Source organism: Ylistrum balloti, unplaced genomic scaffold (genome assembly GCF_031769215.1).
Source record: "Ylistrum balloti isolate Yb309-2 unplaced genomic scaffold, AGI_CSIRO_Ybal_v1 Utg369752, whole genome shotgun sequence".
Taxonomy (NCBI): Eukaryota; Metazoa; Mollusca; class Bivalvia; order Pectinida; family Pectinidae; genus Ylistrum; species Ylistrum balloti.
This window is the reverse complement of record NW_026781955.1, coordinates 1,751,536-1,767,820: the sequence shown is the minus strand read 5'-3', so window position 1 is coordinate 1,767,820 and position 16,285 is coordinate 1,751,536. Positions and strand designations below refer to the sequence as shown.

Here is a 16,285-nt window from a genome sequence, read left to right as displayed (position 1 = left end):
AAGTATTTATATCTAACTGTATATTTTTGGATTCTTTGACACATGTACATACAGTTGTCGGGTTGAAATATCTCACAAGAATATAAATGTATATAAAACTGTGTGATAGAAAAAGACTTTTGGCACATGATTCGTGTATCTATCAGTTCAGGGAATATATTCAGAAAGTGAAAAAACGAAAGAAAAAAATATACATGTATTTACGTATAAACGTCACATCTGAGCTTCGTACCCTTGAGTCATAACCGGTCACTTCATCTCAGCACTACATGTTTTTCATAGTTCGACACTTATATTTAAATTATGTCATTTATTTTACCTTGTCATTGATGCACGTGTCATGGAAATCATTCTTTAAGTTATATAACACATTGATAAGTTCTATGAACTAAGCATACCTTTGATCAACAAACATATGTCACCTATCCACTTGATTTCTATCTATCTTTCATCGACGTCGTCATCCACGTGATCTTGGAACTAAGACGTCATTTTAGAAAGAAACTTTTCTGGAGGTGAAAAAAGCATTTTTCATCAATTGGATATAGTGATGAAGCAAACGATTGACATTCGTCACAGATAACCTATGTGGCGACGGAAGAAAGCAGGCGACACTTGAATCAACATGTAAACTTTGTACGATATTCCCGTGTGTCCAGATCACCTAATTTTGGTCGCTACGACCATTAACATAAAACAGTATTAGCACATTGTATTTAAATACGTATTTAACCATTTTCTTTTCTGGGTAGGTACCCCTTATATTCCTCATCTAGCATCTAAACGCTGAGAAAACGAAGAACAATTTCAATTGCCATTTCTTGTCAATATTTCAATAAAACAAATATTAGTCATCGCGAAAGTAGATACATGCATATTCACAAATATAGCGGATTTGCATTAAGTCATATTTTACAAATAGCTCTTTAATGTATGTCTGCTATATGCCTCCGCTATACTTCGAACCCGGGACCTCTGGTTTACTAGTCAGAAGTTTTCTCTATCTCTAATTCAAATTTCATCTTCAGGAAGTACATGTGTTCCTTGATCGACGTTTTAAAAATGGATTTAGTTGAAGACTGTTTACACATGTTCAGGCTTACTCAAAACGATACATGACATTTTCAATAACAGTATCTGACATTTAGACGTCGAAATAAAACTGAAAGTGCATATTGTTACGGAAATCAAATACAGTTGTGCACAGTTGGCCAGAACCAGTATGATAAATGTACATTCTAACTCGTTTCGACATTTTGACTAAATATAGTATCAATACTATACGACGAAACGCTTATAAACGATTAGTGAGATGATAATGACAAGGAACACGAGCCTTTATTTCAAACGGGCAGATCATCTTTCTGATGATTTACTGACATTTAAAATGCATTACTGAAGTCTTGTTGTTACAGCAAGATCTAGTGCCCGAAGCGTAGAACGTGCATATAACAACACCAAAAAAAACCGAAATCTTCATTCCGTGATAAATATTTGTAGTGATTTTTTATGATTAGTCAATATTCTAGCTTGTTTTTATTATCTCTTTATTTCGAATCCCCAGAAACTGTTGGTTGTAAGATGGATAGCAGATGGCGAGATTCAAGGAATTCTCTCATGTCGTCATAATTGATCAACATGGAAATATTCCCCAGAACCAAGTGTCGAAATAACGTCGATTAATGCTTTAATTAAAACAGTAATTATAGTTATGACTGTTATACTAGTTGCTATGAAACACGAAGTTTTAACACACTTCCAAAACCCAATTCGCCTTCATCATGAAGGCAAATCACCGATACAGTTCAAGACGTAGGGGCAGTACTTTAAAGATATATTCGGTAAAAGTCCACATTAAGAACTCTATTTAAAGTTCCCTCCTTCCCTCAACACCGATGCAAGCACTTTGCGTAAAATATTCTCTACATTTGATTGCTTTCAATTGCAATTCTTTAACAAGATCATAAACTTCAAACAGCGTGTGTAATTAGAGTAAATGGCTTAAATTTTATTGCGCATGCGTTCCAAAGGGTTCCGTTGCTCCAGTCATCATGCATTCCTTCAGTGCAACAGTAAAAACAAAACAAAAAAGGCTGTTCTAACACGTATTACATGTCTATGGAGGATCCGCACGAAAGTACACCAAGTAAATATCACTCCTTCTTATGACTAACAGAAAATCGTTCACTTGATCCAGTCTGGTGCAAATGACCATATATGGAATTTTAAAGATGTTCGCGTATTCCATTGTCCTCGATACTCCAGGGGTTACAATCAGGTTCGCTCTCCTCACCCCTGGAATATGTCATGGCAAAATTGAAGCTTCCACGTGGACACACTGTGGACAAGACGGAGAGACAAGTTTTTTATTCTTTGATGTACATCAAACGAATCTCGAGGTCGCAGAATGGTATATTGTACTGGCTTTGAAGTTGGATGTCGCTTCTTTGTGATATTCAGAAATGAACTTATCAGCCCTCGATTGTTCAGTTTTTCTCTCCTGGAACCAATCAGATTACTTCGCTTGTGACATGTTTCTGAGGTGCAGAGACCGAAAGTGGCCGTGACCACTGGAGTATCGAGAATGCATATACATAATATGTACATGTAAAACGAAACGTTTTCATCAGCACACCTGGTTCTGTCTGGAAGATGCTTACAGGATTAATTCTGTGAAATGTTTTGTAAGTGCCCTATCAACAGTTATGGTCATTTAATGATTGTCTCCCAATATATTCGAGATGAATGCCCCCATCTGATAGAGTGAATCTGAAGTCGACTTTGTAGTGCTATCACACAGACATATGCTACTGAGGGCGACCCCAGTTTGAGATAACGGTCGGACAGATACTTAAGTTCTGCCTTAATCTGAGACGGTGAGACGTGAACTGATACGATTTTCTAGGTTGGAAACATACAGGAGTTCTGTCGTGACTGTTCCCTTGGTCGGTGGTTTAGATTTACCGGAGTTCTGCAATAAACTGAGACGATATATTGGGTAGGAGGCATAAAATCTTTCGTAAAATGATATTTTCAAATCGGATTTCATTCTAATTCCATTATTAAAATCCACCTTAACAATAAACTGTTATAAATCACTTTGTCTTATTTTATCTCAATCTTATCATCGAAACGCGCCATCTTCCGTGCCAATACTAAGATCTGAATAACCAGAGGGGAAAAAACACGAGAGAAAAAAATTGATGACGCGTTTTTTTACGATGACTCACTTTGTGCCCACGACATTTCATGCTTGTAGGTCTTTAATGCCTCGGCACGTGAGGGAAGCTGCTTAATATGGTCCTTAATTCATTGGAAATGCTCGTGATTTGTGTCGATTTCTGAAGTAAACCGTTCTTGGGAGTTATCTGTCCCCAGTTAAACACGTGGATTTATCTCACCGCTCTAGAAAATACACAGTACATGTACATGTAAATCAGGCGGAAACCGTGACAATACTATTGGCACCAACACCTGACACACATTATAACAAATTCCGGATGAAAGTTATAATCCCCTAGACAGATCCAGAAATGTAGAGCCTGACTTTTAGCCGTTCCTTTTCATATATACAATTGTGTATGTATATTCTTATAGATATATTTGTGTATGTACATATTTATAGATATATATATATAAAGAGAACAAAATAAAAATAAAAAACCAAACCAATAAAAAACAAAGCACAAAAGAGACATAATTTTTTTTTTTTTTTTTTTTTAAAGATGAAATAAACGAAAAGACTGCCACAGATAAAAAAAAATCTAAATAAACTCTGAAAATCCGTAATTGTTTACATCATCGGCACCACAAGTGGCTTGGAACCTACTAAGCGTAGAAGGAGCTTTAAGTGTGACCCTTATCACAAGTATTAATATATAGGTTTTGCCAATTCAGACATTAAATTGATTCAAACTAAACAACACACTTTTAAGTAATTGTGTTCGAAATTTACAGTTTTATTTCAATAATATTTGAAAAAAAATAATACAGTTGATACAAAAAAAATATTAAATGATAATTGAAAAAAATCTGATATAATTCAATCGAGAATATTTTGAAGTCGGTAAGTACAAAGTTATATCGTTGTTTTTATGTTAAAGAGTTATGAAGTTCTAATTCAGACATTTGTACTGCATTGTGTAATTCTTTTGTTATTGAATTATATATATAAAAAAAAGTTATTGATCTGATGAAACTGAAATTATATATATCATAGCTTTTGGAGTTTCGTGAAGCTTGTTGATATAAAGACACTAACAATATGAGATATACGTGTATGTACACGTATTAAAACGCAGTACAAATGCCGACATTGCAGAATTCTTGGTATTTATCGTTGGAGCATTGGAGTAAAAATATATCTCTAAGTACCTGGAGATTTCACTTTTCTTACACAACATAATCAAGTTGACTATCATATTATCGACGTTTGTGAATGTTTTACGGGTGAAATTGTTGTCAAATATTTTATCACAAAATTGTCTCCAAAACGCCGTAAAGTTTAAAATGTTACCTATAAATACGAATGGTTATAGCACCAGGGCAAAATTCCGTGGAATTTATTGGCTAACCGGGTCGTACTTAACGCAAAACTAATCTAAACAGAGAAGGGCTGTGCTTGAACAGAATGTTAAATAGCATTCCAAGCTATATAGCTGGACAGTATGAACGTCTGGGTTGGTACACGAGTCTACCGAAATTACGATTCCATGCTGCAAGCTACACATCAAAACTGTCTCCTTAAAAAATTTAACGCAACCAACCCAAACATTTAGATATCGACATTCTGTGTGTGTAGTATTGCATACAGTAATTCGAACGTGTGTATGTACGTGCAAAACAGTTCTACTTATGAGTTTATGGAATTTGGTAACATGTTTCCAGATAAAGAATTGTCCAGGAAATCATATTTACAATAAAACAATTACAGAACATATCATGTCATCTGACCGTACCTTTACAAAATACCTGTTTTACCTACATCAATTACATCAGTCCATATCTTTGCGTCAAATACAGCTCGGAACGATAAATCATGGTCATGATTCTGACACTAATGTTTGATCACGGTTCTGACACTAAAGTTTCGTCATGATTCTGACACTAAAATTTCGTCATGGTTCTGACACTAAAATTTCGTCATGATTCTGACACTAAAATTTCGTCATGATTCTGACACTAAAGTTTCGTCATGATTCTGACACTAAGGGTTGGTCATGATTCTCATACTAAGGTTTGGCAACGGGGTTAGATACACATTTCCTGCCTTAGGGTCCGCATTTAACAATAATGAAATGGAACACGTTCGATTTTAACAGTTTTGTTTTGTGCACATTCTTTGTTTAAAATCCAAGTTATCCCCCCTGTTTTATTCTACCGGCGATTCCAATGAATATCTTCAGAGAGATAAGTCTGCTTCGTGCATATTTTTTTTAATGTATAAGACAACTTATAAACGATATACGAGAACTTATATAAATACGTATGTTATCTTATATTATATGTATCATATAGATTGAATATCTACTGATATTGAATGGCATAATGAAAAAATACATCTATCTTCATATCAATTTACCACAGTAATTTACCAAGTATATACCCGGCAATTCATATATTATAAACTGGAAATTACGTATTTCAAGATTTCACATAAGAACATTAGAAGACGAAAGAGCGAGTGAAAATTCACCTTCGCTCCACATATCCCATTTGTACTGCAAAGGTGAGTACTTCCCTACGACCAGTATACCGCGTACGACACATAGGGAGCTAATTGGGGAGAATTTAATCTAGACATAAGATGTATTACAGTCTAGCTATAAACCTTTTTATGGTACTCAAAATAACATAGTGCAGCGCCCGTTAATGGTCATTACCGGGCAACGAGTATTGATCATTGTGCTTTTTTTGTACTGAATAACATACTAAAAAGAAATTAGTTTGTTTAAATTTAATCAACTATGCTTCACATCAACGATATATGAAAATGTATCAATAATTGTGCATGTCATTGATAATAACAGAAACTCTTATTACGCATTGTAGTCAGCATTAGTCAATTAATTTAAAGTTTCTTTCCTGTATGTTAAATACATAAAACTTATTATTTACACATAAATATTGATAAATGTAATTATGTTTGCTATTTTAGATTTCCATTCAATTTTATTCTGTATGCAACAGCATAATTGAATTACGATATACATAAATGTGATATCATATTTCATATTTACAAGATGGCGGAGTCAACGCCGCCATAGATTGGCAACCATTTCTCCTCGTTTCTTTTCAGGTGCCAAGTAAGTGCACATATACAATTCACATGGATCAAAAGAAAGGGAGACAACATAAGAGAGAGAGGAACGTCTGGTAACGCTGTGGTTAACGGGACATTTTTCCATTTCTTTTACCAACGTTGTGTGAAAACTTTTACCATTGTGGGGACAATTACAGTCAATTAAATTGCATTGATATGGCATGAAATGCCAAGAAGAAGATTTTTGTTATATGTTCCCATGCTCTTAATCGTGTCCACAAAATCATATTTCCGTATCTTCTACTCGCGGACATTAGGTGTATCTCTGTTGGAACAATACTTTCACACATACCAAGATAAATATGTGACCACAAAGGTTATCTGTCGTATTAAAAACTGACCCTGAATTATTCAATTTTCAGGAGAGACTATATTGGAGAGACAGAAAGAGAGAGAGGGAGAGAGAGAGGGGGGAGTGAGAGAGAGAAAAAGAGTGTGTGTAAGAGAGGGAGAGTAGGAGAGAGAGTAAGAGAGAGAGAGAGAGAAAGAGAGAGATAGAAGGAGGGGGGAGAGATACAGAGACTACTTTGTAGTTTTATTTCAGACGAACTCATGACCGATTTAACGAGCTACTCCTTTTTTGTCTTTCGGCATGACAAATATGCGACCCGTATAATAATATAAATCAGTGGATCCTTCTGTGGCCTAACCAAGCAAATGACAGAAGCTGTATTGTCAAGGAACAAAATCGATTCTTGAAATAAAACATCCTTGGTTGACGTTTTAGAAATTACACACACACAAGAAAAAACATTTGAACATAAATACATAATCAAAGTGAATTATTAATTAAAAAAATAATTGATATGAAGGAAACTGGTATTGATTGTACAAATAAGTCTGGGAAATATCTAGAAGTATAATATCACAGTGATGATACCAAGGACGACAGTATAACTAGATGGATATTCAACAACCTTAGCACACTGTTATTATAAGGTTACTTGTCTGTTAGAGTCTAAGTATAAAATACGTTTTTCCTGATACATTGCTTATAGTATCTTTAAAGATTGTAAAAGAAGGATATCGTGAATTTGAAGGTGTTACCTTAAAAATTACAAAATATTTTAGGGAAGTCATAAACCCTAAGGGTCGGTAGGGAACAGGACAGGGCATTAAAGGATAAACTTAATGTATTTTACAAAAATTGCGAAACTTATTTCAACTCAATCACTCTTGTTGATTGGGATTTTAGTGCGAGGAGTTTTATTGTAAGAGGTAACCGGAGTATCCGGGGAAAACCCACGTGGTTTGGCAGGTGATCCCTTACATTTTCACATACATTCCTAGAATCGAACCCATGACGTCGAGGTGAAAGGCAAGTGCCATAGCACCACGCGACCAGCCCTAATACCTCTGACATCATTCCAACCCATCTAATGAATAAATACAGAAACCTAGGTACAATGCCAAATTTCTCGCATACTACATTTGTTTATCATTTTGTATGTATGGGTCCCTGGACAGGGCGCTCAACCTCTCCTTAATGCTTAACATTTTAGGGAAATATTAAGGACTCTAGGAAAGGATTTTAGGGTAGATCGCAAAGATAAAGGTCCGCAATGAAATCGTGCAGTCATACGTATTTGTTTTTATTGTCCATAGTCCATTGGTGACACCGTGTTTACAACGTACGATAAATGAAAACCTTTTTCTGTTTGTTATGTACTTGAAAGTCTCTTGGCATACCACCTACTCCCTCCAATATTCTAAAAGTGTTTCATTAATTGATGATAGTAGAATGACATGTCAGGATAGTTCACACACAGATTTTTTAAAATCATTTATGTGGTTTTTATTCCTGTGGCGATTCTGTTTGCACAGTCAATAGTGAATATGTATTTCAAACTTTATATCTTTCATATCACTTCACATTATATTATATTTCCTCTCATTAAGAAATTCAGCCATGATTTTGTTACGCTTCATTTCCTGAGAAGATTTCTACATATCTACATGTTTTCAGTTGGTGTGTGTGCTTTATTTTTTATCGTTTTCCCGAAGAAATTTCGGCCAGGCAATATCTATTTTCCGATAACTAATTAGCTCATTTATTCTAGACACGTGCAAAGCATCAAGTATGTCTTTCATTTGTTACTATTTCAATAGGATTTTAATTTCTAAATAATTCAAAATACAGGATTTAACTTCGAGGGAATGTGAATAAAGTTATTCACAACGTTTTATAATTAGAAATGTATATTTTGAAAAATACATCAAGATTGCTTTATTTCATATCATTTAAGAAAAAGTAAATGAAAAAGATTGATAATGGCTCATAAACAAAAAGAAATAGAATGTAATGTGGTGGTATTTTGTGTACATATACAACTGTACAATGTGAACAGATTCAGCTTTAAATTCGAAAACAAAGATACATTTAAAAAAATGATATCCTACGTTTGAAATTTTCTTTCAAAACATTACATATTGCAAATACATGTACATGTATTTAAAATGCAAAAACGACAAGCACGTTCAGAAATAAAAATAAAATAAAAAAACACTGTTTACAAGATATGAATTCGGTAGGATTTTCCATTTTCAGCATTACTATATAAGGATATTGATGGAGTCCTCTGGAATTTATTGTCTTCCTGGCATTTTGATCTATCTGGCAATATTTTACTATACAAGTATATGGCGTTGATGCTATACCGCGTGCTTTGTACGAAATCATGTCACGGAAGAGAAACGCTACCACAAAGGGATAAAGATGCGAATATGTTAGAAGGTGTAAAAATCGTCTGTGTGTGTGTTTTTTTTAAATGAAAAATGCTTTATGACTCATAACAATGATAAAAATTGCACTCGACAGTATATGATTCAATGATTATAGAAGACCAGATGTTGGATATTAGAAAACACGAAATAATGTTATATGTAGCAATTCTTCAAATTATTTTTCACACTAAAATTTATCCAAGTATTTATATTTTTTAAAAGAAGTTACACGTATTATTTCAAAAAAGCAAAACAAACAAAAAAACAAATAAAAAAATATTTCTGTCGTCATTTGTTTCCAAAAAAAAAGGGGGAAGTGAAAGCTTCTCTGGTTTCAAATGAAACCTTTGATTGACAGAACGTTCTCAATTACAAGTTTGTTGGCTGAGATTCAGGACATTTCCAGGTTTAAAAAATATGTTTCGTTATTTCTTTGACTTTACATTAAGAGGCTGTAAAAGTGTGAATAGGAATTCTGACGGAAGTCGTGCAGTAAATATATACCTTGTGGTAATGACTACATATTAAGCTTTATTTCATTGAGATATGATAGCATGGTCCACCGACTGAGGGTTTAAAGAGACTGGAGTTAAGCTGTAAATGTAGGTTTAATGTTAGTTTTAGTAGCTATCGAATAACAATCAGTTATCAATGTCCTTACTTGTACGAGTATTTCATGGTCAGAATAACAAAGCGAGATAAAACTTCAAACTTGAATAATTCGACATCATTACAAATATGATTAATACAGTAATATAATATTTATTTATTTATCATGTAACTCGCCCGTATCTAGATGATTCGCATGTGTACTGGTTTTTTTTTTTTTTTTTCGTATGTCACTTGTGAAATATACCTTGGAGTGTTTTTATTGGCTGCCGCAATGAATAATGATGCTGCGTTATGAATCGGAAAGGACGCAACAAAAAGATTGCCTCCGTTCTTCCTTAATGTATGGCTTTAAAACCTGTCATTATGTAACTTTTCTGAGTGTGCGATAAAATGTATCTGTGGCAAAGCGTCGAAAAGAAATGCTTTTTTGTCTGGGTTCCGAGTATAAATGTAAGCTTGAGATTTTAACATAAATTTTTGTTTGTCTCAGCCTCGTAAAGGAATTTGTGATTGTCTTAGCAACACAAATAAATTCATGTTTGTCTTAGCGTCGTTTGTAAATATATGTTTGTCTTAGTGTCGTACATAAATTTGTATTTGTCTTAGAATCGTACATAAATTTGTGTATGTCTCAGCCTCGTACTTGTGATTGTCTTAGTGCCGTACATAAATATGTGTTTGCCTTACTGTCGTACATAGATCTGTGTTTTTCTTAGCGTCGTAAATGAATTTGTGATTGTCTTACCAATGCAGATAAATTCATGTTTGTCGTAATGTCGTACATAAATTCATGTTTGTCTTAGTGTCGTACATAGATTTGTGTTTGTCTTAGCGTCGTACATAAATATATGTTTGTCTTAGTGTCGTACATATATTTGTGTTTGTCTTAGCGTCGTTAATGAATTTGTGATTGTCTTAGCAATGCAGATAAATTCATGTTTGTCGTAATGTCGTACATAAATTCATGTTTGTCTTGGCGTCGTACTTAGGTTTGTGTTTGTCTTAGCGTCGTACATAGTTTTGTGTTTGTCTTGGCGTCGTACATAAATATGTGTTTGCTTTTCGTATTCGTCTAAGTGTCAGATGCAAATTTTGGTTTGCCTTAGTGTCGTACATACATGTTTTGAAAATCTGTTTGTCATAGTGTCCGACATACATGCGAATGCGTTCACTTACCATCTACCACCATACATTTACAATGCATCTGTTTACCAAAATACAGCATTGGAATCTCTGTTTGCCCTTTCGAAAATAAATGCATGTTTGTCGTTGTGTCAGGCTTAAATATTTTTTATGTCTTAGTATCGGACAGAAATTTCTCTCTGTCTTAGTGTTAGACATAAATGTATCATTGTGTTAGTGTCGGACATAGATAACTGTCTGCTTTAATGTCGGACATGAATGTCTTATTGTCTTAGTGTCGGACTTAAATATCTTAGTGTCGGCCATAAATGTCTGTTTGTTTTAGTGTTCGACAGAAATTACAAGCTCAGGTGTCATATTTATCTTAAATTTGAAAAAATGTTAAAAAATAATAAAAGTGGTATATATTATGTCTAGAAAATGTTATTCTATTGCTTTCTTGGTGTGGTCTGAAAGGGTTTATGATGTCGCGTATCTATATATTTTGTCAATGATTTTATGAGTATCTTAAGGTGATTGTAGATATTCATAGTTTGATTGTTTATTGATATGTTTGTATTTTCAAACATTGATAAAGTTATTTGATCGGTTAGGCCCTTCACCCGTGCGTCTTTTGCATAATTTTCAACAGGTTCTGCAATAGTATCAAGTCCTAAACAATCTTAAGTAGTTATATGTCTACGTAGGTCCCTAACATCACTGACGAGTCCTAGAAAGACAGGGCAGCTGCATGTTCCTGTTTTATCTGTTTTGTTCTAGTTTATCTAACACTATTTTGTATAAGTTTATTTATCATTGTTTTACGTCCTATTAACAGCCAGAGTCATTTAAGGACACACCAGGTTGGGATGGTGGAGAAAAGTCGGAGTTCCCGGAGAAAAAACAGTCACCTACGGCAAGCACATATTCTGAATTAAAAGTTACTATTCATTTGTGCAGTTTTCAGCGAAAACAAAATAGACAGCAATATTATATCCTGTGCCATTTTTAATGGTATTGATCGTAATCAACTGATGAAGAGCGAGTTTTGATAGCAGAAAAGAAATAAAAAGTACGCCATATCAAACTTTAAGCCTAATATGGTAATTGACAATCAATGTACAACATGGTTGGTATTTTTATTTCGTTAAATGTTAACTAACACTTCCCTTTCTCTTGGGCATACTCCTCAAAACAAGAGACATTGTGTACATAAACGAAATGTGAAGCATATAGCAGTTCTGTATCAGTCTGTATTACATAACATCAAATCACCAGATAATGACTCTGTATTCACCTTTATCACTACAGAGATATATTAATATGCAGTAAAACGAACAGGTGGGTCATGTAAAAATATCAACATTAGCTCACTGGGGATCCATGTTAATGTTGTAACAGAAGAAAACATTCAACTAATACTGTGTGTAATTTGTCGACACGAGGATTTGTCATAACCCTTTCCTTAACATCAGACGCCGAAGGGATTTCTTAATACAGAACTACAAATACCAGGTATTGCGTGTTAACTGTATACAATTACTCAATGCGATAATCATGCAAAACTGAGAATTCCTCTATCTCTGATACATATGTACTGTACATACGACAAATGGTTCGTCACTGCATAATTTATTATGTTGACGAACACGCACCTGTTCCTTTCTTAAAGCGGAATAGCGTTGTTCTTTGATGTTAATTGTACAGCCAGTAGGTATTCAATTGTTTAATCTCCGGAAAATTGTTCAGGTGCAGGTAATTTGACGTCTACCGGAGACCTATAGAGAACTTTCAGAGAACGTCCACAGGTTCCGCATTGCCATATGTAAAGCGCTGCAATATCTATAATTTATCATAAGATTATACATAACTTTTGACATTTATTAACATTCATTCTTTGTAAGAAAAACACTCTTGTTAGTATCGAACAAATTTGCACCCTCTAGATGAAATACGATTGTCGCTTAAGGAAACGGTTTTATTTTTGTAGATAAACATTCCGGTCTTATGATATAACTAGCTGTTCCTTTATAAGAATAAAGACTTGTTAGTGTTTTATAACCTTAAGGAACCTGTTATTGATAGAACACTTTTGTCATATATACAAGAATTACTCATTAGAAGCCAAAGAGAAATCCTTCTGTGTGGCGTAGCGAGCAAACTAAATCACAAGACAAGTACTTTCACCTCATCTTTTAACGTTGTTTATGCAGAACAAAATATAAGACCCATGTCTAGAATTGTCAAACATGTTAGCTACGAGCCAGAATGAAACATCGCAAATGAATTAGGAAACACTCCAGAAAAATAAACTCGGCCCACGTGGAGTTTGTTTTTCATTGATATTTTCTCGATCCATTTTAATAAAATTTTAAGACAGAAAATCTAGAATGATTTGTGTGTGTGTGTTTCTACGACACAAGCGCTTGCAAACTGCGGAATTTATTATTATTATCTTTTTTAATCTGAGCCGTAATCTCATCAAATCTTGATTTATGCCCCTGCTGGGCTAAGGAGTCGGTAATACTGTATCAAAATCTACTGCAATGTGTGGAAGGAAAATACACTGTTAGTTTATAGTTTACAGCGCACAGAAATGAAACAAGATAAAATACCATGGCTTGTTCAACTTCTGAATGAGGTAACACAGAACGTTGACATTAGATGAAGACCTCGCGTTGCGGTTATATGTATAGATACTTCCGAATAATTCGTGTCCTCCTCCGTTTGCCGATTAATGACCAGGGAGAATTGAAGAATACTGTTTATGATAGAGATAATTTGATGATGACTATATTCAAACTTTCGTAACACGAGAAAAATCATCATCGTCCGTCTATATCCAATGCACAATCGGTATGATATCACTGTTAATCGTGACAACAGTCTGAAATACGAACCTTACAGAACAACTTATATTGTAAAACACAAGTCAAAACAATGTAGTTTAAGGGAGACACCAAGACTTACCTTTGACCCACACCAGTCTCAGCATCAGACATACTAATATCACTACTAATTCCATGTTGCAATAGCAGAATTGACGTGTTCACAGCACACTTTCAAACATAAACTACTCCTAAAACACATGTGGTTCGCGTATAAAACTTTCACATAAACATCGTTGTTGATAGTACTCCTGCGAAGCCCTCGTGTTGTCCGCTCCGTCACCACCGAGGCCGACACAGCAACTAGTGCTGTCGTCCTAATGGGGGCCTATCGAACGCCAATCAACGAACATCTGTAATGGTACGCTACACCTGTAAGCGATTTCTACTTATATTGTGTGTGAAAACAAGCTATTTCCTCTCATCTAACACTTCACATAGGTCTTTAAGGTGAATGGGCATTGACGTTAGCCTTGCCATCTTAGCCAATCGCAAGGTGCGTAACAAAGGGCATCATCGATTGATCGGTTGTAGCGGAGTTTCCCTACAGACCAGTCAGGACGATAGACAGAGGATCTTAGAGACGCGAGGAGACAGCGAACGGCTGTGAGTGATTTAACACCAAATAAAAACGGTAGGATAGGTATAATGATTGGAGCTCTACAAACCTATTTCAGTTAAGATTTCGTAGACAACGAAACAGCTAATGACAGTTATCCATCAGTTTATCAGATTTCTACCAGCTGAAGACATACCTAGTGAAGGTACATACACAGACTGTATAGGAGCGGGTATTTCGTCTAAGCACAATTTAGTTAGTGAAGGAATCAGCACAGTTTGATAGATCGTGATCACGTTTTTTGGTACAGTAATTAAATACCATTAATCTTTTAATGTGTTAATGTATTAATTCAAAGATATGTATCGATTGCTTCGCTTACAAAAGAAATCAAGCTTACAACTGCATAGGCAAGTACGTCAGTATTTGAGCTACCATTGAAGGAATTCAGGTCACTTAAAACAAGTGTGCATACGCAATCCAAATAAAGGATAGAGTGCTGGTAAATTGTTTTCATTTTTTTCAAAACTTTATTTATATTTAGAACTATGTTCTTATAACACCACTAGTATTCGTAGTAGTCACCTTCATGAGACAAATGACCAGTGTACTAGTACTGACGTACGTAGTGTAGGAGACGGCCACAATCTAATCCTCTATTGGTTGTGTTATATAACTTCTTTTCTATCAACATTTCCAACCTAAAGAAAATGTTCATATTGGAACATTTTCGTTAGGTTCAAAACGTATGTATTGATAGAAATATCATAAGTATAACCTTGTCAAGCATCGTATGAAAAGGACCAGACGTTCCAGAAGTGTAAGCGTTCTCCTAATGAATATGGCACACACTGACTATATGTACCATCAAAACCCATGATTGTCACATCCTTTACACAGTGTTATTTGTTGTCTTCGCTTTGAGGCAGTAATGCGGGTCTTTATTGTATTCATATTTCCCTTTGGAAATATGGAATTCACATAAGCGACGAGAGCCCGTATCTCTTGTCTGTCTGAATTATCCCGGCGTATTTGAGGACCTGTATATTAAATGTCGACATCACTGCATCGCTGAATTGATAGTTGCATCCGACAATCATTTTTGTTGACCTATATTATATGAAACTTAAAATCGTTGGTAAATTTGTTAACGGAATTCTAATGGAAATCGGGTGGAGCTCTTCAAAGGTTTTGCATATATAATCATACTTATCTACATTAGACTATCGTTATCAAGAAGAGATACGCTACACCCGGAATCGTTGATTTTATGCTGAAGATATATTCTAGGATAATCAAAACTTAATTATATCTCTTTATATTTATTAAAACTATAGAAATAGTAACGTTTTATAACAATTGCGATGCAACGTTGTATTGTTATGATGTAAATGCTGGATAGTTTCATCTAATCACTTTTTAAGTTATTAACGTTCTGGTTATATCATCTTACATATACCAAAAAACCCTTGGAACAAGAGTCAATGAAATATTCCGACATGCAAACATACGTGTAGTGTAACGCTTATTCTTCAACACAACGAGCCTATTTATAGATATATATATATATATATGAGAAACATGACCAGGCGTCTTTAATTCATTCTTAATATATTGTTTCTTAAAATGTATCATTCAAACTACAAGCCATATACCTACAAGCTGCAATTTTACTACTTTGAACTGCTCTGTGTTACAGCATTTGCTTACTCTTTATCTCCAAACAAGGTTGGTCAAAATGTATAGCACCTTTGAATATACATATAGAGTATGATACAACAGATTCGAATTATACAGATTCACCAAATTGTATCATACAGCTTTATCGTCCTTATAGGACTTATTGGTGGTGCTACGGGTCTAAATGTTTAAACCAGGGAGACATCTGAGGAAAAGGAAACTTAATAAAAAGAAAGGTCAAACGCTAAAAGAGGATATGCACTTGCCTCATTAGTCAATATTGTTTTGTAATTTTCACATATATGTAACTAAAAAAAGTTCAAGTATGTGTGTATTCTGAAAGGTACCAGATTAAGAATGAAGCAAAACATTGCATGC

General features: G+C 34.5%; 1 protein-coding gene across 1 annotated transcript in view; it reads right to left on the bottom strand.

The window, feature by feature from the left end:
• The window catches only part of LOC132543332 (lachesin-like), a 104,358-nt gene extending 90,152 nt beyond the window's left edge, over positions 1-14,206 (bottom strand). Inside the window, exon 1 of the mRNA XM_060206822.1 lies at positions 13,751-14,206. Coding sequence (XP_060062805.1) covers positions 13,751-13,805 — 55 coding nt within the window. The 5' untranslated portion in view covers positions 13,806-14,206. The remainder of the gene's footprint in view (positions 1-13,750) is intronic.
• Positions 14,207-16,285: the final 2,079 nt, after the last annotated feature.